At 39.9% G+C, this 20063-nt stretch overlaps 1 protein-coding gene across 21 annotated transcripts in view; it reads left to right on the top strand.

Moving 5' to 3' along the window:
• Nucleotides 1-20063, top strand: part of KLHL29 (kelch like family member 29) — a 391775-nt gene that overhangs the window by 320567 nt on the left and 51145 nt on the right. For all 21 annotated transcript variants that reach the window (XM_035560203.2, XM_035560199.2, XM_035560193.2 and 18 more), the window contains 2 exons: nt 1476-1614; nt 16960-17159. In XM_035560203.2, the coding sequence (XP_035416096.1) occupies nt 1476-1614; nt 16960-17159 (339 nt within the window). The remainder of the gene's footprint in view (nt 1-1475; nt 1615-16959; nt 17160-20063) is intronic.

Raw genomic sequence — 20063 nt, 5'->3', positions numbered from 1 at the left:
TTCCCTGAAATGACTCTTGGTAGAGTTTTGCTGGGGGGACCAGAGAACACAAAGATTATTTAGGTCTCCATTTCACCATAGGGCCATTTGGCAATAATTTGACAGCAGAGTGCCAAAGCCAGACGCAGGGGCTTTAAACACAGTTATAGTTATCCACTCTTCAGCTTCTTTTTGCTTTCTGTGTAGGGGGACTCCATGTAAAGAAGCTTTTTCAAGATTTACAGATCTGTCTGAAGAGGAATGTGTTTGGGATGTTACACCGAGAAAATGAGAACCTTGACCTATTGCAAACATAAAATAAAACCAAAATCCTTTAGTATTTAAAATCAGCTCTTTTATCATCTTGATCACTGGCTTCTGAACAGCCACGCTATTGCCCAGGTGAAAAGTATATTATTCATCTTGATAGCCCCTTTGGTCCACAGAGTTGGACTGAAGTCTTACCCTTGAAAGTCCAGCCGGTGTGTAAAACATGTAGGTTGCTTAGTAGCTCACATTCACATATGAAGATGTGGCATGCTATTATTTCATTCCGTTAGCACCAGTAGGCTTTATAAAAAGGAGGCATCGCACAAGGTAGGTGCTTTATTGCAGGATGGAAACACTTTCATAGGTTATTTTAATCGTTACAATTCTTTTATGATGTGTGAAAGTTGATTGTTGCTGTAAATGAAGCCATTGAAGGCTAAAAAATAAAAATGCTGTGATGGTAAAAATCCTTGGAGTGAAAAAATGGGAATTACTATAAAAGGCAGTAATTTATTCTCTGTGTGAGATTATTTTTTATCATAAGAATGCTTTTAAACTAATTCTAAAACATATACAATTGTAACCTATATAGTTGAGGTATATTGCAAGGTGCAATGATAATTTGGTTAATTTTTTATGCACTGTAATTTATATTTATTATAAGTACTATTTTATTCTGTTAACTGAGAGGCTTAACACATTTTTACTACATTAAGGATAAGTTATTTTCGCAGGTCTTGTGGTTTTATTATTTTAACCCATATCCAGTTCATATTACATCATAATACCATATTTTTGCTACTATTATTCTAGTATGTTCAGAACTTATTTGCATTTGGATAGAAATTCATTAGCTCTTGATTTTTATTATAACAAATTATTTTAACTTTTCTGTGATAATGCATTCTCTGTGTTTCTGATTTGCTGATGCTGAAAGATTTTGTTTTCATTTTAACCCTTCCAAATTTAGGATTGTTTTTGCTTTTTTTCTGTATATATTTCCGTTGTTTAGACCTACTGGTTCCTGCTTTTTCTTTTTCTTTTTTTTTAATATGTTATGTTTGTAACTTCTGACTGTCTGTGTTGAGCCAATCTTACCAACAAAATTATCAGTTGTTTCCTGTTTCTCTACTTCTTTACAAAAAAAAAAATTGAAAAAAATAAAAAGTAAAAATAAAAAACTCTTAATGGGAACCCTGGCACTGTCTGTCTTCTCTGTTCTGCAGAAATGTTGAAGGAGTTGAACCAGCAACGCAGAGCGAAAGAGTTTACAGACCTGAAAATTATTGTTGAAGGCAAAGAGTTTGAAGTCCACCAAAATGTTCTAGCTTCCTGCAGCTTGTATTTCAAGGACCTGATTAAAAGGTTTGCCTTCCTTCCAGCTGTGATCTGCTCTGTTCTTTTGTAGGGCGCATTTGTGTCGCTTTTTTTTCCTCCCCTCTCTTGCAGGTTTATGAAGATTGAATCTCCTGTCACAGAGCCAGTAGCCATTCTTTCCACCTCCTCTGAATGTATTTCCAAACTGAAACTCAGATCCATTTGTTACACGTCTGACTCGTACAGTGTAATTATTTCTGATCAGTCGAGGCCTGTTTTGGCCGAAGAAAGTGTTCTACCACTGAGACATCTAAGATTTAAACTGAAGTACTAATAGTGATTCAGACCACAACTAAAAACTCTTGCTGTCGATGTTTTCAAGGGACTCCATCACATATGACAGAAGTTTATCCTTCAAGCTACAATAAGCCATCAGCATTCTGGTGAATGATGCTGAGACGTCATGTTAATAAAGCATTTTGAGTATCTTAATCCCTTCACCCTGAAATCTTTGTTACATGCTTTTGTGTGGCTTGTAAGGGCAAAGGGATTGATATTTTTTATTATTCAGGGACTTATAAAAGAAGAAAAAACAGCTGATGAGTTTCTTTAGAAAAGATTGGAAATAAGACAATTTTCTGGTCAAAATATAGCTCAGTCTGCATTGTAGACAAAGAGTAGTTTTTTCCTACAAACACCTAGCTTAGAGTAGGTGCAATATGTACATTTTCTAAACATCATGTCTCCACCTTCGCATTTTCCCCCTCTGTTTCTAGCTGATTGATTCTAAACAGTGCATGATAATCTTTTTTTTCCATTACATTGATTTTTCAATTTGTATGCTTCATATACTCGCATAGGAATAAATTGGTACTCTGGTATTATTAGTAAGTTAGAGTAGCAAGTAGGGAGAAAAAAAACATGAGGATAACTTTCATTTTTCTCTCAATCATCAGCAAATTAATGCAGCTGCTGATTTTGCCTTGCAGTATTTTCCTGAGCAGACTGAGCCTGGACTGTGCTAAAAAATGGGATTAAAGAACATTTTGCTTGCTTCAAATCCTGTATTTAAATTTTGCCAACTAACACAATAGTGACTGTATTTTATTTCAGGATGGCATATTGGCTGGTATCTCCTTTCAGTGTATTATGTCCTTTTGCACAAAGCTGGTTTTATAATTATGGATATATATTACATATCTATGATATAACTGTGCTGACTGCCTTATCAATTATTCATAAAAAATATGTTGGCCTAGGAAGCATGTCTTTTCCCCTCTGTAAATCTAATGATTGCTAGCTGTAGCTATGCCAGATCTCTCCTGTCCTTTCTCTTCTGTCTGCTCATTATCATTTAATAGTTAAGGCTAGAGTATATGCTTTTAGGGTGATAAGGTGTAGAGTCTGGATGGAAAGAACATCTTAGAATCAACTTATAGAAATCTAATAACTGGCTGGCCAAAGACTGTCATCTGTATTTTGCTACAAAGGCGCCTGCTTGTGTGTATAAGTCACCAGGCAGCATCTATTTCTAGAAGCACACACTAGAGGAATGTTGCTGCTTTATTATTTTGTTACCAAATGGAGATATACTTTAGACTGAACTCTGTTTTGATTTGCACTCATTTAAAACCAAGAAATAAATAAATAAAAAAAAATCTTTTAAAAGTAACTATGAAAGCAAAGCCTTAGATTTCAGAATTTATTGTCTTTCAGTTGTTCACATAAAGCTCACACATTATGCAAGAAAAAGGGAGAGGTTTAGCCCATTTGCCAACCTCACCATTTTTTGCCTTCTTTCACATCATCAGCAGCAATAAATATTCCAGAAGTCGATTTGTGTCCACAGTCAGGTCTCTCCATCCCAGTTGTCTTCCATATATACCCTCAGTTGCACACATGTAACCTTGATGAAGGCTAATGGAGTTGCACAGGTGTATCCAAGGTAAAAATACCTGTTTTACTGATGATGATGCTTGAATAGGGAAAAATCCAGCTTGATGTCTAGTTGAGTTTGCAAAACTGTCAGGTGAGAAAAATAAATATTCACCTGTAAACTGAGCAAATGTGTCTTTGCAAGACAATATTTTTACAAGGTGGAATTTCAGAAGACTTGCTTTTTAGAGAATATTTGCAGTGTAAAGCGTAGTCCTTTTAGAAACCTCATAAAGTCAATGAAAGTCAAGGACTTAAGTTGCAAGAGGCTATCGGTATTTTTTAAGATCATGCCCTTAATAATCCAAAATCATTATAGTTCACAGAGTCAGTATGTTTATAAATATAGCATGTCTAGAATCCTCTCCTGCTATTTGTTAGCAGCTCCTTTGAGATGGTGCTTAAAGCTTAACGTGATTTATATTGCACTCTTTGTATTATTATAGAAATCAAAACAAGAAATGACATTTTTCTTGAACAATAAATGGGATCTCTTTATGTTGAATATATTATAAAAGCCATTTCAATCAGCGCGTGCTAGGGTTAAACTCCGATGCCATTCCAACTGGAGGCAATGGGTTAGCAGAAACTTCAATGGGAAGATGATCTATTCATGGTGATGCTATGCACATCCATATAAAGACGCAGAAAAATAATTAAATATCTTTCAGAGTATTTACTTCAGCTATTCTTTGCCATGGGCTAGTTATTGTTAGCCTCATGTTCTGCCATTGATTCCACAGTGTGTTGTACTTGGTATCTGACAGTAGAATAGCAAGTGGTGTCTCAAAAGAATAAAAATGAAATGTTCAAAACCAAATAAGATCAATTATCCCCTCTTCAAAAAAGAAAACATAGACAAAAAGCATAATAGAACTGGAGGTACTTGCCCAATAGCAAGGCTATTTGATGAGAATGAGTCATGGTATTAGTAGGGAAAAAAATATGTTTCTAGTGCACAGTGCTGGACCAGGTTCGATTGACCAAAACAACTCTAAAATTATTTATACTTTATGACATAAATTTGGTAATGAGAATACACTTTGAGACCCCTTTTTTTCTCATATTCTGGTCCTAATACAGAAAAGTTCTTACTCCATGTGATTTATCTTCAGATATATGAGCACGGCCATTTTGAGGCTGGGCTAGTCCAGTCCTGAGCCTGAGGTCAGCACCATGCCAAGCTCTTGGAAATGGGTTAACCAGCCCCCACTAGGAGCTGCACAACACTCAACCCTAAGCCAGGGCTCAATGTTCTTGATCAGCAGCAGCTGATCTTATAAAACACTCAGTCCAAAGTCATCTGAAAAGGATTAGGTATTAGGAACAGCAAGTGTGAAATGTTAGTGACATCTGCTGCAGTTCACTGCACCCACGAAGGGAGAAAAGAGAGGTGCCAAGGATGGATCAGGACATGTGAGGATGGGTGCATGCTCAAGGCTGGTCCCACCACAGGACATGTTGCAATAACCTCAGGGTCTGTGGGGATATTGCTAGCAATGTCAGGAAGAATTTTATACAGTATTAAACATACTTTCGGAGTGCTAGGTTTCCTTATGTTCTCTTTGTAAAATCCTCTTTAAAATACAGTCTTTTTCTGGTGGATATTAGTGCCTACTTTATGACAGGTATGGGGTTGAGTGCTTGGCCTTACTGCTTGCTCCTTCAGCCATAGAGCATATAGAGAAGTTGACATACTTCATCTGCACTTAGGAAAATCATATGGTTAGTCAGCTTCTTCAGACGCTGACGCATACAAGATTACTGCGGTATGGGACCTTAGGAGAAAATGGATGATAAATAGCAGCTGGAATGACCTCTAAATACCATCTTCTGTATTTTGAGTGCACCACTAACCACAGTTGCTTTCAGTCTGCCTGACTTGGGCTTCTAGTTCATACCTATGTTTTAGGTACTTAAGAACTCAGCCGTCCCAAAGCAAGGCTCTAATTTCTGGTACAGGCAATGAAAAAAAGTACCTTCAAGGCTTCCAGAAAGAGTCTTATCCCCTAATTCAGGTACCTGTGTGCAGGCAGGTAGAGATCCCTCTGGAGGAACAAGAGGTTATTGTCTCTTGCTGTTAGTCAACCAATATTAAGGTCCAAGGTCAGCATCAAAGGCAGGTTTAGTCTAAACTCACCATCTCAACTCCTGCTGTAGACTACAGAGAGGGAGGCAGAACTCGCCCCGGGGGTAAAGCATCTCACCATAAAATCGGTATCTAAGAGATGAGATGAAGGATGAGACCATCCCTTTTCACTGTTAATAAAGAGAGAGCCAAGGTGATTTGGTTAGACTACAAATATATGGTGAGTGTAACATTGCTTACTTAAGGGATCCAGCCTGAGCTGGTTGTCTACGCTTCTTCTGCAGTCAAGAGGAAAGACAGGAATGTCCGGAAGGAAATTCATCCCCCTTTATGGTAAATAGTATGGATTGCCTTCTGGAAGCGCTCATTTTTCATTGCTCAGAGAGAAGGACTAGTCACCCAGCTTTCATTAGGCAATTAAATCATAGTTGGCTAAAAGTATACGAATGATTCCTTCCAGAAACTAGTGTTTGTCTGGATGCCACATACGTAGGCTTATATATATACATGAAAAAAAATGAGAGGTCCATCAAGATACACCTCGAACATGTCCGTCTTTTAGATTTTTCCTATTTAAGCCAATGTTGTAGTTGCAGCTTCTTGGTTTGAGGAAGGAGAGAAATGAGATCTGTGTCTTTGTATCTGCCTTGGAAGAAATGGATGGAAGATGTGTGTGTTCTGTGAGGAAGGAAGGAACGGAAAATCCCATGAGGAGGCGTCATTTTTTCCAGCTGCGTTTGGAAGAGACAAATGCAGCTGCTGGATAAATGGAATGCCTGATATTTCTGCAACAAAGAGAGTTTCACCGGAACATTTTAATTTGCTGTTTTCTTCTTCTTAATCCACCCCAAAATGCTGGAATCTCTACCAAATATGACATTAATAATAGGAAGTACTTGACATAAAAGCTTCTTCTTGGCCAAAATGCTGGCTTTTATTAGCAGACTAGTTTTATTTCTCTGTGGTCAGTTACTAAAGATATGCAGATCCTGTCCTGTAAGCTTTATCTTCTCAAGATGTCCTTTTAATGATGCTTTCTAATCTTGAAGTCATACAGGCTGCCTAATTCCGGTAGCACAGAGCAGTAAGTCACATACGCGAAGAGATTCAGTCACGAAGCAAACATTTCTGATGCAGTGTAATCTGGCAGCGCTGTGCTCACCCTTCTTTTCCTAAGGAGCAGAGCCAGTGAGTTCATGGCCAAATTGCTTTTCCACTATACCTTGCCTCTTTCTTCAAGTTTTTTTTTATTTTTTTTTTTCTGAAATAGGGCTGTATATACTCTTTTAGGGCTTGGAGGCAGACCAGGAAGGCAGGAGACATAAAGCATTTAGGGTGAGAGGACCAAATTCCTTTTGCTTCACACCTACGCTGAAGACAGAGACGTCATTTTGCATTTTACACCATTGTGAAGAAAGGCAGCATTTGGATGCAAGACAGAGAAACCTGCCGCTATCCATCTGAAACAGTCTGACAAAACTGCAAAAGCATTTAGGTGTCTGGAAAACAGACTGTCTGGTTTGTGTTTACGTTGTAAAAAGCCCAAAATGAGAAATAGCAGATGAAAGAAAAATCTACTCTTAGTGACCCCTCGTGTTTTTCCTGCCTATTAAGAAGCTAGCTTTAAACTCTGGGAGAAGAGTAGGAAGCATTTCTACATCTGCGTGCTCCAGCTCCATTGTAGAACAGAATGAATGTGGAAACAAATGATAACATTTCTTTGAAAACAGAGAAATGGGGAGTTAAAAATACAATGTTTGAGTCAGATGCCAGGAGAGGTATATCATATGTAGACAGTGCCAGTGGTTTCTGCTAAACCATTTAAAGGAGCCTAGGAGAATGGGAGGTTGCACGGGAGCATGAAATATTCTTCACCCTTTTACTGCCAGGGTGCAGATGTAAATTATACTATGGACAACATTTTCTCTTAATCGAGGAACTGATAATTACTGTGGTTGGGCACAAAATCCTGGCAAAGGCAAACAGCTTTCTGCATTTCATGTCCCCCTTTCTGTGAGCGTGCTTCGCTCGCTCTGCCTTGTCGAGCAGCCACACTCACACCCGCGTGTCAGAGCTGCCTGCTGGGTTTCAAATTTTGCAGCTGCCAGGCCTCGGAAAACATGTTTTCATCAAGCAAAAATGTATGGGCTTCTACCTAAACGAGCTGCAGCTTACAAACATTCAGCGGTGCTGCCGGACTGCCAGGCTAAGGAACCACAGCAGGCGTCGCAGCCCAGCTCTTTGCAGCGTGGCCGTGGATTAGGAGGGCGAGTGGCAGGGGCTGGACTTTGGCTCTGCAAAGAGGGTCAGATCAATGGGCCCTGTTCTGGAGAGAAACCCCGGGAGGGAGGGCAGAAGGGCTCCTTTTCAAGCCTGGAGGTACAGAGCTGAAGGTTCTTCCTCGTAATGGCTGCAGCTTGCCGAGGCACCGTGCAGGATCACTTAACCTCTCGCTCCTCTCCCTCATTGACAGCATCTCTATTTACCGTAGTTTGGGCTTCTCACTCACCTGATTTCTAGACACAACTAAAAAACCCATGAATCTTATCCAAGGAATGACAGGCTAATCACTTCTCTTGCTCTGGCCAGACCTATGTGCATGCCACGCAGCTGTCATACAGCCACAAGTACGATGCTGCTGTGTGTGACCCACCTGTATTTCGAGCACCGACTGGGCTCGACTGTGTCGAAATATAGGCGTGAAAGGGAACAGTTATCTAACGAGGTCCAGTTAAAGCTAAATAGATCAAAGACGAGGAAAAAAAACTTCCACGGCATAGAGACTGGAGCTGTGTTCTTGAAAGCTGTCATTTTGGGCCCTTTCCAAGAGCAAGTCTTGCCTTAAAATGAGAGTAATCAAATCTCGGACTCGAGCATGCTAGCAGGTAGCTCCAGGGATCAGCAGTTCATTTCCTTTTATTTAAATCATCAAGGATTAGCCACTGCTGGATTGGGATAATGAATTTGAATTAATATGACCAGGTTATGATCATATCAGGTTAGGATCCTTTTTGCTTGTGCAGCACTAAGCTCTGGTGACTCCGGTGCTCTGAGCAGTTGTGCGGGTTGGTGCCAGCGCCATCACCGAGAAGAGTGGCCTGTCCTTTTCTGCATATCCCGTGGCTGTAGGTGATGTGATGTGATAGATTATCTTTTCTTGATGTCCCAAGCACAGTCTGGTTCTACATGTACCATAAACAAGCGCTAGCAACACCCCATAGCTGAGTGAGAAAGAACCGGTGCCTGACAACATTAATTCTAATTACTGAAGTGCAGATTGGGATCTTTGGGCACTACCATAATTGTAGTAATAGTAATAAATAATAATTGTGGTTATTATTATTTTATTATTGTTTTCCCTCCAGACATTGCAGTGATGAGAAAGAACCTTGGATAGACTTACCTAGATAATTACTTGTATAAATTTCACTACATTCCTAAGAAACAGATTTATTAGCTGCATAATGCCAGCTCTCTGTTAAGCTGGTTTTTGAAAATGTAATAAATATCATTAAAACAAATCAGGTATGAGTTGGTTAAGGGGGTGAGCTTTAAATTTGATGAGAATAAATGTTTATTGTCATTTTACTTTAAATTTTCATTCCCATATGATCCACCAAAACCAGCTTGCATCTTTTATTTACCTTTAACAAACCTCGAGCTGTTTTGCCACATATTGCTGAATTAGGCAGCCAGAAATAGTTACAAGCAAGTTAGAGCCTGCGCTCTTGATAAATTGGCCCAGTTTTTTCCTTCTCCACCAGTACCTTGTGAGAGCCTGTTTATTCTCAGCCCCTAGCAGAAGTCTAGGTCATGAATGCTGTTCTTCCAAGGGCACTTGCTATTCACTTGTTCATTCACTTGTAAGTCGTTTTAGCCAGGGTCTTGAGACTCGTCATCTTCTTTCTTAAATCTCAGCAGGGAGGCAGATTTGTGCCTCAGACTGGGATATCCAACACTATAGCCGTACAGGCTGCCACTGATCCCGCTCCTTTAGAACCGGTCTTTACCCAGCAATTAGACTCTTTTCCCTCTTTGAAAAGCATTAAGGGTACATAAGAGACGTGGCGCTTTTGTTTGTTTTGTTTTATTCCGGCCATGTTGTTTGTGAACAAAAGCATTTGCTGATAATCCCATTGGTCGTCTTGGTTTTGCAATGATCATTTCTGTGATGGTGAATTAGCAGGAACTCTAGTGCATGCCCAAGCCCACAGCCCTTCATTTCCCTGATTTTCTCCTGATAGAGCAGGTGCAAACAGACAGCGTTTGACCCTAACACGTCAAACGAGTCTTGCCAAATTTTGTTTGCCTGGAACAAGGGACATTATTTGTATCAACATCGTGGTAAAAAGTGAGCAAATGGATTTGTTGGTCAGGTAAATTTTCATGACAAATTTGCAAGCCTGTGTTTAAATAATGTAATTTATTTAATCTTGTGATTTTACTAGTTCTTTATCGTAATCATACAATAGCACCATTACAGTATATGTTTTCTTCTCTCATGAGACGGATGGGTAGTGGCTGAGGCTCAAAGATAATATTTATCTACAAGATGGTATAACGAAGGCAGAGATTTGCAAGTTAGTACATTCTGAGCGGATAAAATAATTCCAAAGGAGAAGCAATGCTAGGGTGTAATTTATTTTTTTTAAAAATCCTGTTTAATAGAACATTCAGTGCCTTATGACATACGTATTGCAATGATGTTGCTCTATAAATGTCCCTTCCTGTCATCATTTACATGATGGATTACCTTGCAGCTGCATAAACTTGAACAACTCAGTAAATAACCTGTTACCACTCTGTGCACATGCATCTTGGGGTGTGTGTTGTGGAGATGCGTGTTGGTCTGTTTGTTCATCTACGCTTTCATATCTCATGACCCTGTAATTATCATAAATCAAGCTTTTTGGTATGAAATATTACCTCACATGTAGGGTGCCATGTCTGTTCTGTTCATAGCTGAAGGTTGGCTAGAATATGACTAAGTTTTTTGGTTGTTTCTCCCAAGATAAATAGACACGTGGGTTTTGAACCATTTAATAACTTTGATGATGATGAAAAGTCAAATAGTGGACAGTTAAGATGCAGCAACACTGCACTCTCATTGCCTGGAATTTCAATGCTTGAAGAGTTACATTCCACAGTAAACAAGATATTCAGCCTAAATTGTATAGACTTGAACAGAAGTTTTTAATGAGCACATAGCTAACAGGCTGTTAAGCCTCATGAGAAGCTGCCTGTCCCAGTCTGGAGTCCTTTTTCAGTAATCAAAATAATTTGACAGAGATAAAAAGAAGAAGTTTCCCTTCATTTAAGTGTTTCATCTTACATAAAAATCTTATATTTCCTGTTTTCTGTAGACCAAAACACCATCCAGGGAGCAAAGTTATTTAATTTGTTGGGTTTTGTTTTATCCTATCTATCTTGGTAGCAAGTATTTTGCTCCAGTGGAATGGGAACACAATTAACGTATGGTAAACATTCATGTTCCTAATTATGAAAGCAAGCCAACAAGACCAGGGTGTCGAGCTGATGGGGCAGATCCTGGGAGAGTGCAAGGTGCCAAGGCCAGGCTGGGGCATTGCTTTGGTCCGTGCAGGGAGAGGCTGGCCCCAAAATGTGTGCCTCAGATGCTTTGCTCCAGGATGGAGCAAGTGTGCTGGCAGCCCTGCAGTGTCCTGTTAGCTCCAGTGTGTACTTTTAGGAGAGGATATTCAGATTCCTGAGCTGTATGGGATCCTAAGCAGTAGATAGACCGAGATACCATTTTTTCTTTAATTAAAATTCCAGAATCTGATTTCCCGTTTCTTATAAACAAATTCTGAGGCCTGTTTGCTAAAGTGCAATACAAACAAAATTGAGGCTGTATTATGGAGCTAGCTCTTTGCCATTGTCTCTTTAGGAAGATGCAGGTAATGGTGGCAGGCTCTCTGCAAGCTGAAGTGATGGACCTTGGTTGGGGAGAAAGCAAAAGACAATCACAAAGTCCCCTGTGTCACACGGTCTTAGCTTTGGTGCCTGGAGAAAGCACACAAATGGTAATCCTGAGAGTGCCTTTATTTTACAAGATAATCATTTCTTTCAGTACCCATCTTCATCATACCTTTGAGACTACAGCACAGCGAGTCATATGGCTTCAGATGTAAATAGGTGTCACAAACTCTGTCAGTCCTCCTGTTCCCCACCAAGCAGTCTGGGAGGAAGTTGAACCAACTGTTCCTAGTCAGTAATGTACATTTACATAAAACATTTCACATTTTTCATGTTTATTCTGTGCAGATGGCTCCATTTTGAACATCCAGAATTTGTTTTGACGTTGTGACTGTAGCTTGTAAACAGAGAGTTGGCTGGCATCTGTATCGGGTAAAGGTAGCTTTTCGCATTTGATCTGAAATTGAGTGAGGCTGTAGCCAAACCATTAGTCAGTCAAAATAATGTTGCAAGCCGGTTAAAGGCAGCATGTCCAAACCATGAGGGAAGCCGGAATTAGAGGCGGTAGCATTGTCCATAAGTTGACAAGTTGATGCACTAGCAGTGTTTCACTTACACAGCTACTTTAGCTAGGCTCTAAATTCAGCTTTGCAATTCAAAGCATCTCGCTGCTAAATGTTTTGAATGGAATCACACGGAAGTTCTTTTAAGTGAATGTGTTGATACGAATAATACAGTGAAAATGCGTAGATATACATATATTTATAACTCAAGGTGCAGAAAACTCAGTTGCATTTCTATTAAGCATGAAAACAGTAGCGCTAATTCTAGTTTATGCATCTTACATGTGTGGAATGGTTTTGAAAGACAAATGAACGCCAAAAATGTAAAGTTATCTACTTTTTTTGTGGTCAGGTAGGTGCACTCCTTATCTTGGAGATGAGGTTGTAGGGTTACTTTTGTTGCTATCAGTATTTAAACATTTTAGCTTTTTGGTATACATGAATTAGAAGAAAGGGACACCAATTTTGTTTTGGTTTTTTGAATGTAATTGAGCCACCTTTTGCTTTAAAACCCTCCCTGTATCTGTCTTTAGTTTAAGGAATTAAATTGAAGGATAGGTAGCTGGAGCATGTTCAAAGGCCTTGGCTTTATTTTGTTTGGACCTAATTATTCCAGACAATACAAAATATTTTTCCGTAACTCCCCCGATCCTTTCCATTGAGATTGTATATGTGCTTCCTGCTTATCTGGTGGTTCAGTTCTGCATGCACATTGCTCAGATCTGTCACCTTGCTGGGGAAAGACATGATTTGTAAATCTGAAAGAATTCCCCAACAGCTACCGTAAAATTAAGCTGTTAAAGAGCCCTTGTAGCTTGTTTAAGTGTAGACCCAAACAAACCTCTTTGCTGTTTAGCCCAAGATTAATCTTTTAAAAGTCCTGTTCTAAATCACTTCCTAATTTTAATGAATTTATATATCAGCCTTTGCCAGGTTTTTACTGTAGCCATTCTCAAAGATTACAGCAATGATAAAGTAAGGACTAAAATTGTTTATTGTATATTATTCTTCAGAAGCAAAACTTTTTCCCCCAGAGGCTGTTGGGAGAGTCATTGATTTTCTGCCACAATGTGAAATGTGTGACCTTTATAATATGAGCAATGATTACAAGGCCAATAAAATGACATCATTCTCTTTAAACTTCAGAGTTCGCAGGGCAAATAGCAGCATGTGCCACACTCAGAGATGTCCACGGACGATAAGTGTACATTGCCTGGCTTCAAGGGAGGTGGAAGCACTAAGCAGAGAGGCTTTCCAGCCTGAAAACACCCCATGTTTGTTCAGGGGTACAGAAGCAGGAATGCAGCTCTGCCAGGTAGAGCAACAGTTTTTCACAGTTCTTAAGAAGTCAATGAGGTTTTCAGGGCTGGCATTTCTAAGAGGGATTTTTTTGATTGTTTTTATCTACTAATGGCACTGACAAAACTCCTCCTGATGCAAGACAGGATCAGATGTCTGGGGCACAGCTGTGTGCTTTCCTTCCTATTTTCCCCAACCAAATGTGTTTGCAGTTACAAGGCTAAATTCTGATCTTGTAATACAGCTTTAGTCATTCAGTGCAGTTCCTCCACAGTAACTGACAGAAGGCTGTGTCCCAAATCTATGAAGTATAACACTGCACAGAGCATATTGATATTCTAATACATATGAAAACTAGGAATGGAGAAAGCTGCCTGAGTTCTAGTCAGGCTTGGAAGGGGATTCCACAACCCGATTCACTGAAATCAGTTAAGAAGATCAATTTCTGGAATCTGTATTCCCCAATTCAGTCACATTAGCCTGTTTCCACACACAGTTTTCTTCTGTTCCTTCAAAAACTCATTTTCGATCCATCAGGGCCTACTTCCACAGCTCCCCACCCATTCTTCATCTTGTGCCACTCCACACGAGCCAGAGCCCCTCAGGCAGACCAGGGGGTCTCAGCCACCTCTCAGGATTTCTCAAACACCTCTTAGCGGTTCTCAGCCACCTCCTGGGTGGTCTTAGCCTCCTCTCGGGGAGTCTCAGCCGTACTGGGCGTTTGGTTGTGCTGACTGTGGGCCATGCCACTGAAGTGCTCGCTGCTCAGGCGGCATGAACAAATTAGCACAGCACATGCGAGCCATCACAGAGGAAGGAATAGGGATAGTTTTCTTTCCCATTTCTGGCTCATTGTGTAGTATCAATAATCTCTGTAGCTTTGTATTATACTTGCTGTAAGTGGCTTTAGTGATTGATTAAACGCCTTAGCTTTTCTTTGGCATTTAATCAATTGCAGCAGCAGTTTATTGCTTGGCGTATTACAAAGTAAAAGAGATTATTACTTAATTATTCTGAAAAATAGCAGCTTGCATTTGTTGCTAACATCCGTACATGTCTACACTGGCATGGGTGTCACGTCATCTCTTCCTTTGTGCCCCCTCATCTTTGCTCTGGGAGAGAGCGTGTGGTTCCCAAGGCAGCTGTCACCGGGTCACATGCAGTCATTCCCACAGCCATCACCAGCGTAGTGCAATTAGTGGTACTAAATAAATAATTGCTTACAGTGGGGCTCCCTGCAGTGCAAAGAGCCTGATTCTGTTGCTTGCTGGGTACCTCTAAATCTCACTTAAATTCTAAGCAACGTGCTTATTAACGAGCCCACCTGAATGCAAATTTGCTGTCAGGTACTAAGCACTTCTGGAAACAGTTCAGCAAGAATTACATTGGTACCAGGAGGCACTTTGATAGCCCAAGGTGCAGCAGCGGATGTGTGCACGACTGGAGATAAATCAGATACAGGGAATGTTATTGGTATGTGAGCAGGAGAAAGAAAAAATAGTATCTTGTGACATCCTCTCAAGGATACAGGAAATGGTGACTCTTCTGTTTTTGCATCCGAGTGCAAAACTGAATCCATATGCAAGAGTTCAGATCAAATATTGTGCTGCGATAAAGCGTAAGGACTCAGAGTAGCACACACGTCTGTGCCTGTAGGAATGCCATAAGTACCAAAGTCCATATGTATTCTTACCCATCTGGTTGTGGAAAAGGACCTAACCCACCTGTATTCCCATGCGAAGAGACAGTCCAATCTTTAGAATTAAAAGTTTGGGTTCCTTGCTTTGCCACTGACTTTGTCTGTGATCATAGGCAAGTGATTTTCTTTCTTTTGACTCAGTTTTCTTTTGTGAATGGGAGTAACCGTTGTTCACTACCTTAGAGAATCACACGAAATGAAGGACTGCTAGCTGCTCCCCCATTGTGATCAGTGAACATCATATACATCCTTTCGATAGAAAAATGAAACCTTTTTAAAGCTTTGATCCTGATTCATATTAACCAAAGTAGTATGCTTGACTTGAACAGCACTAGTCAATGGCAGACCAGAGACAAAGCATCCACCAAAAGTTTTAAGCATTTCCCAAAACAATTTTACGGGTTGTAGGATGGAGTGGGGGGAAGTGGGGTGGCCAGTTCATCATTTTATTATGAGGAAATAAAATTGAAGCTAGTACGTGGTAGTAGAGGTCTGACCATCACCTTTCTAGGCAGCTTTGTGAATCCAAGAGGTTGGTAGTGCTCTTGCTCATGCTTAAAGCTGGCATTGCCTGTGAATAGTGATGCTTTGGCCAGTCCATGTAAGTCATGCAGAATCGTGTGCTGGTTTTGTGTCAATCGTGCAATGGCTTTTGCAAGTACTCTAGCAGAATTGGAGCGAGCAGACGTTGACTGTCCAGTGACTAGGAGAAGTTCATGTTTCTTTGAGAAGGTGCTGGATGGTCCTAACCATTAAAAGAATTTATTTTCTTACTCCAACAGATTTCCCCTCCCCTCCTTGATGTTACAAAATTTATTATCACTTTTGTCTTTCAGGTGTAACCTGTCTTTAGTGTTGCAGACACATCAGCCAACCATGCATTAAGAACTGGGCCCTTACTTTAATTCAGTATAATTTTCTTTTTGTCCAATAATTTCACAAGCACTAATCCACACTTCAAATGCAGGAGATACTTTGATTCCCCAAATTGTTCAGCACTTCATGCAGGAAAAACCGTAGGCCACAGTCATGAAACTCCTAGAGGATGGCTGCTGGCTTCCTGTGGCAGAGCTGGTTGTTGTTTTCCCCCCTCTCCCTATTTTGCTCTAACCATTTTGTCTGTCTATCTTGTCTTGTATTCAGTTTTCAAAGCAATTGCCATGAAGGGCTTCCTTTTTTTAGTGCCTAAAGGGAACAATAGATTTTTAGAATAATCATATGTGTGTATATATATATTTATATGACCGTCTGTTAATGCATATCATATCTATTATATCTATCGTATATATTTCAATATAACACACTGAGAAGTTCAAGCTAAGTAGAAATTAATATTAATTATTGTTATTTTTGATGAAAAGGTCTTTAAATGTACCCTTAAATGCACATGACATTTAAAATTATTTGAGTACTGGATTCCTGAAAAACTGGATGACCTTTTCTCTTGAAATTGGACAGGGTTTTTTCCTTACCACTTACATTATGCACAGAAGATGAGATGGTAACTGAGATGTTAAAATGTATTGTTTCCCTTTGAAAGCTAATCCTGTTCCACATTTTCATTAATGTTGGCTCATTCATTTTTCTTTTTCTTTCTTTCCTTTCCTTTTCTTTTGCAACTGTTTTTGCATGAAAATGCAGAGTAGCAATAAACAGATTTTTGTAAGACTTGCTTTAAGACTCTTCTCTTTCAGATCCAGTTAAAGTTTTTAAGTTCAGTTATTTTAAAATTCATATTCTTCAGTTCCATAAACAAAAAAAAAAAAAGGAGAAATATAATGAGGTGCAAAGCAATTTTCTAGCCCTCACTAATCTAAATGCCAACAAAATGGGGATGGCGTAATGTCCGTAATTTCATTGTCTGCTGTTACCAGGTCACCGCGAGACAGTAGCAGAAGCGGAGAGAAGCTGGAACTGGCCATGTCCAACCTCACTGCGGATGTCCTGGAATTACTCCTGGAGTTTGTTTATACAGGTTCTTTGATCATAGATTCAGCCAATGCAAAAACCCTTCTGGAAGCTGCCAGCAAGTTCCAGTTTCATACTTTCTGTAAAGTCTGCGTTTCGTTTCTAGGTAAGAATTGTTCCATCTAGTGAGGTTTTAAGGTATTGCTTTAAGGTTTGTAAGGCTTTCTTTTAACTCTTAAAAGATAATTGGGAAACTCAAGTTTAAATGTAATTTAAATATATATATACATATAATATATACTTACTTGAGTTGCATGGGGAGTGTTTGCCCCAGTGAAGGTGTACAGGGCAACCTCATGGCAGTCCCTCTGCCCATCCTCCCATGGCCATGTGAGAAGCCCGTTCTTCTAGCCCAGAGCACCATGTCATCCTGCTCCTTGCATTTCCTTGTATCTTCCAGCATAGACCATTTCAAAACCATGCAGGGTTACCCAGTCAGTTAATTGAGCTTTACAGGTTTGTACTGGAACCCACCAGCCCCATTTCTGTCATTGCAGAACAGAAACCAGAGCTGAAGCTCAGCTCAAACATGTTGGTTCAAATTCCTGCTTGTATCGCATGCCACTCCTTTACTAACATGGATATAATTTCAGTTAATGAGACAGTGATAATTTCTAAATTAATGCAGACTTATTAATACAAGAAGTATGAGCTTGATCTTCTCTGACTTACTTCCCATGTCCAAGTTCCACGTCCAAATTTTTTTCTTTTTGGCATCTGATTTCTACTGAGGATCCCATAACTCCTAGCTTGGTACAGGAGATGTCATTCTCTCTGGACCCCAAACATATCTTCAACCCACATGAACTATACTTTCTTCTCGGGCTGTTTTCATTTAAAATGAACATCTAGGATTGCAGAGTGTGGAAGACGAGAGTTTAGAAAATGTGGCACTAAATTTAAAAAAAAAAAAAAATCCTCAAACAAGTCCAGTTGACTGCTGTGTTAATTCTCACTCCTAAGCTGGCCTGCTGGCAAGATTAGTGGTGTGACTAGGCTGGTACAACTGCAGGCATTCAGTAAAGAATCTGTGCTATTCTATTCCCTTCTTCTTCCCATTTTTTTTAATGTCGCATTTAAAAGTCTGTTCTCAAATGCATGGGTAATTGCGAAATGAAAACCAACTTTCCAGTCCCACTGTGTTGGTTGTGCAGCTTGAGTAATGGCTCTGGCTGTAGCATTGTTTTCCCCCAGCTTCCCTTTGCCACCTTTTATAAGTGATTAGATCTCGTGGCCTTCCTGGGAAGAGGAGATGTGTTTAAGTTGCACTATCTCTAGAGCTTCAGCCACAGAAACAAAATACATTTATTTCACTAAATCAATGCAAGATTTCTCTTTTCCGATATTTAATATTTGAATTCAGTGAACCATGTTATGGTGTGAAATAGTAGAGTTGGTTATAAGTTCAGTGATATATGGGGAGTCGCTGGAATTTTGTATTCTCATTTGGAAAATTCATGGAGTGTAATTGCTTATTTTTATTTATAGCTGTGACTGAATTGCTCTGCAGAGATAGTAGAGCACTTGCCATGTAAAAATTTAGGGAAAGGCATTTTTTTTTCACTGTGGCTGTTTTTTTCTTTTCATCCCAGCCACTTCTACTCCCAACAAAACAAAAGTACGATGCAAATATGTATTTTCCAAGGCTTGTGGAGGATTCACCATTATAAACAGTGATCCTCTCCTGTGTAAGGCCATGTCCAAATTGTGAGAGTTGTGGAGAGAAGTCCAAAGAGGCCCAAAGACGTGAAAAAAATGAATTAATTGGTCTGTTGTGCACAGCATAGCACCATCTCAGGTGGAATTCGGGTCATCCTTTTTAAGCTGTGAAGCTGCACCTGGGTCCTATAGCTGGGTGATGCTCTACAGCTCGGTCCTGGGCCCCTCCAGCAGCATTGCCCTGGCCAGAGGCACCCAGCATCTATTTGCACTTTCTGCTGGGAACCTGCTGCAAATGTGTCAGGAAAATTGTTCCATTTCAACGGGAGATCTCTCAACCGACTTCACTGGGCTAATTATAGCCACATTCTCTCTCTCTCCCTCACATGCTGTCTCCTCTGCTTTTGTCTAGGCCATGAGAAATGACAACAGTTTTGTGTTAGCTTATGATGACAAGTTCATGCAGGCACCATATGATAGCTGGGCAAATGTTTGCAAACTGGTCGGGACATCATAGGTATTTCCTCCAGCCATATGGCTTAAGACTTGAGGGGTTTTTCTTTTTTTTTTTTCAGTTTTCATATTTGTTTTACAAAGAAATGATGTTACCATCACAGTCATGGCTCAAATCAGATTTCAGGAAAATCCTCAGTACCACAGTTTGGGTCTGGGATTCAGGGACCCCCCTCAGAGGAGTGAACACACTGAGAGCTTGGGCTTCAGCCTGCTGCTGAAAAACTAAATGTATGCTTCCATCAGCCTGAAAAAATTGGTGGAACCTGTTAGATTCATGGAGAACAGGAAAGAACAGGAGCTCTGACTTCTTTTTATAGTCTCCTGGGAGAAGGGCATGAAGTTTACAAAGAGTATGAGTGGGAGCAATAAGAAAAACTTAACAAAAGACCAGTGGTGAGACCTACATGAAAGGGCATCAGCACCCAATGGAAGAATCGGTCTTTATGGCTCGTATGAATTCAAGAAGGCATTATAGGTGATTTTCGTTCATTCATGGTAGGGAATTTTGAGCCAGCTGGAGAACCACATTGCCCAATGCTGGAGAAACTGAAGACTCAACCATTTCTGGAGATATCAGATAGGAGAAATGAGGAACCTTCTCACTGGAGAATTGAAATCTTTAGGACAGTGAATGCATCCAGAAGTCTTCCAGCTATCACTTGAGTTCACATGCTTTTGACAGTAGTAGGAATAACTGAGGAATAAGATCCATATCAGAATGTACAGAGAGTATGATGGGGAAATACAGGTTTTATGCTAACTTTAAAGACATCAGAGTCATCATCTGGAAACCATCTCTAAGCAAGGAGAGGTCTTGTGTCAACCACTGCACTTC

This window comes from Cygnus atratus, chromosome 3 (assembly GCF_013377495.2).
Source record: "Cygnus atratus isolate AKBS03 ecotype Queensland, Australia chromosome 3, CAtr_DNAZoo_HiC_assembly, whole genome shotgun sequence".
Taxonomy (NCBI): domain Eukaryota; kingdom Metazoa; phylum Chordata; class Aves; order Anseriformes; family Anatidae; genus Cygnus; species Cygnus atratus.
Note: the sequence above shows the minus strand (reverse complement) of the source record. Positions and strands in the feature narration are given on the sequence as shown.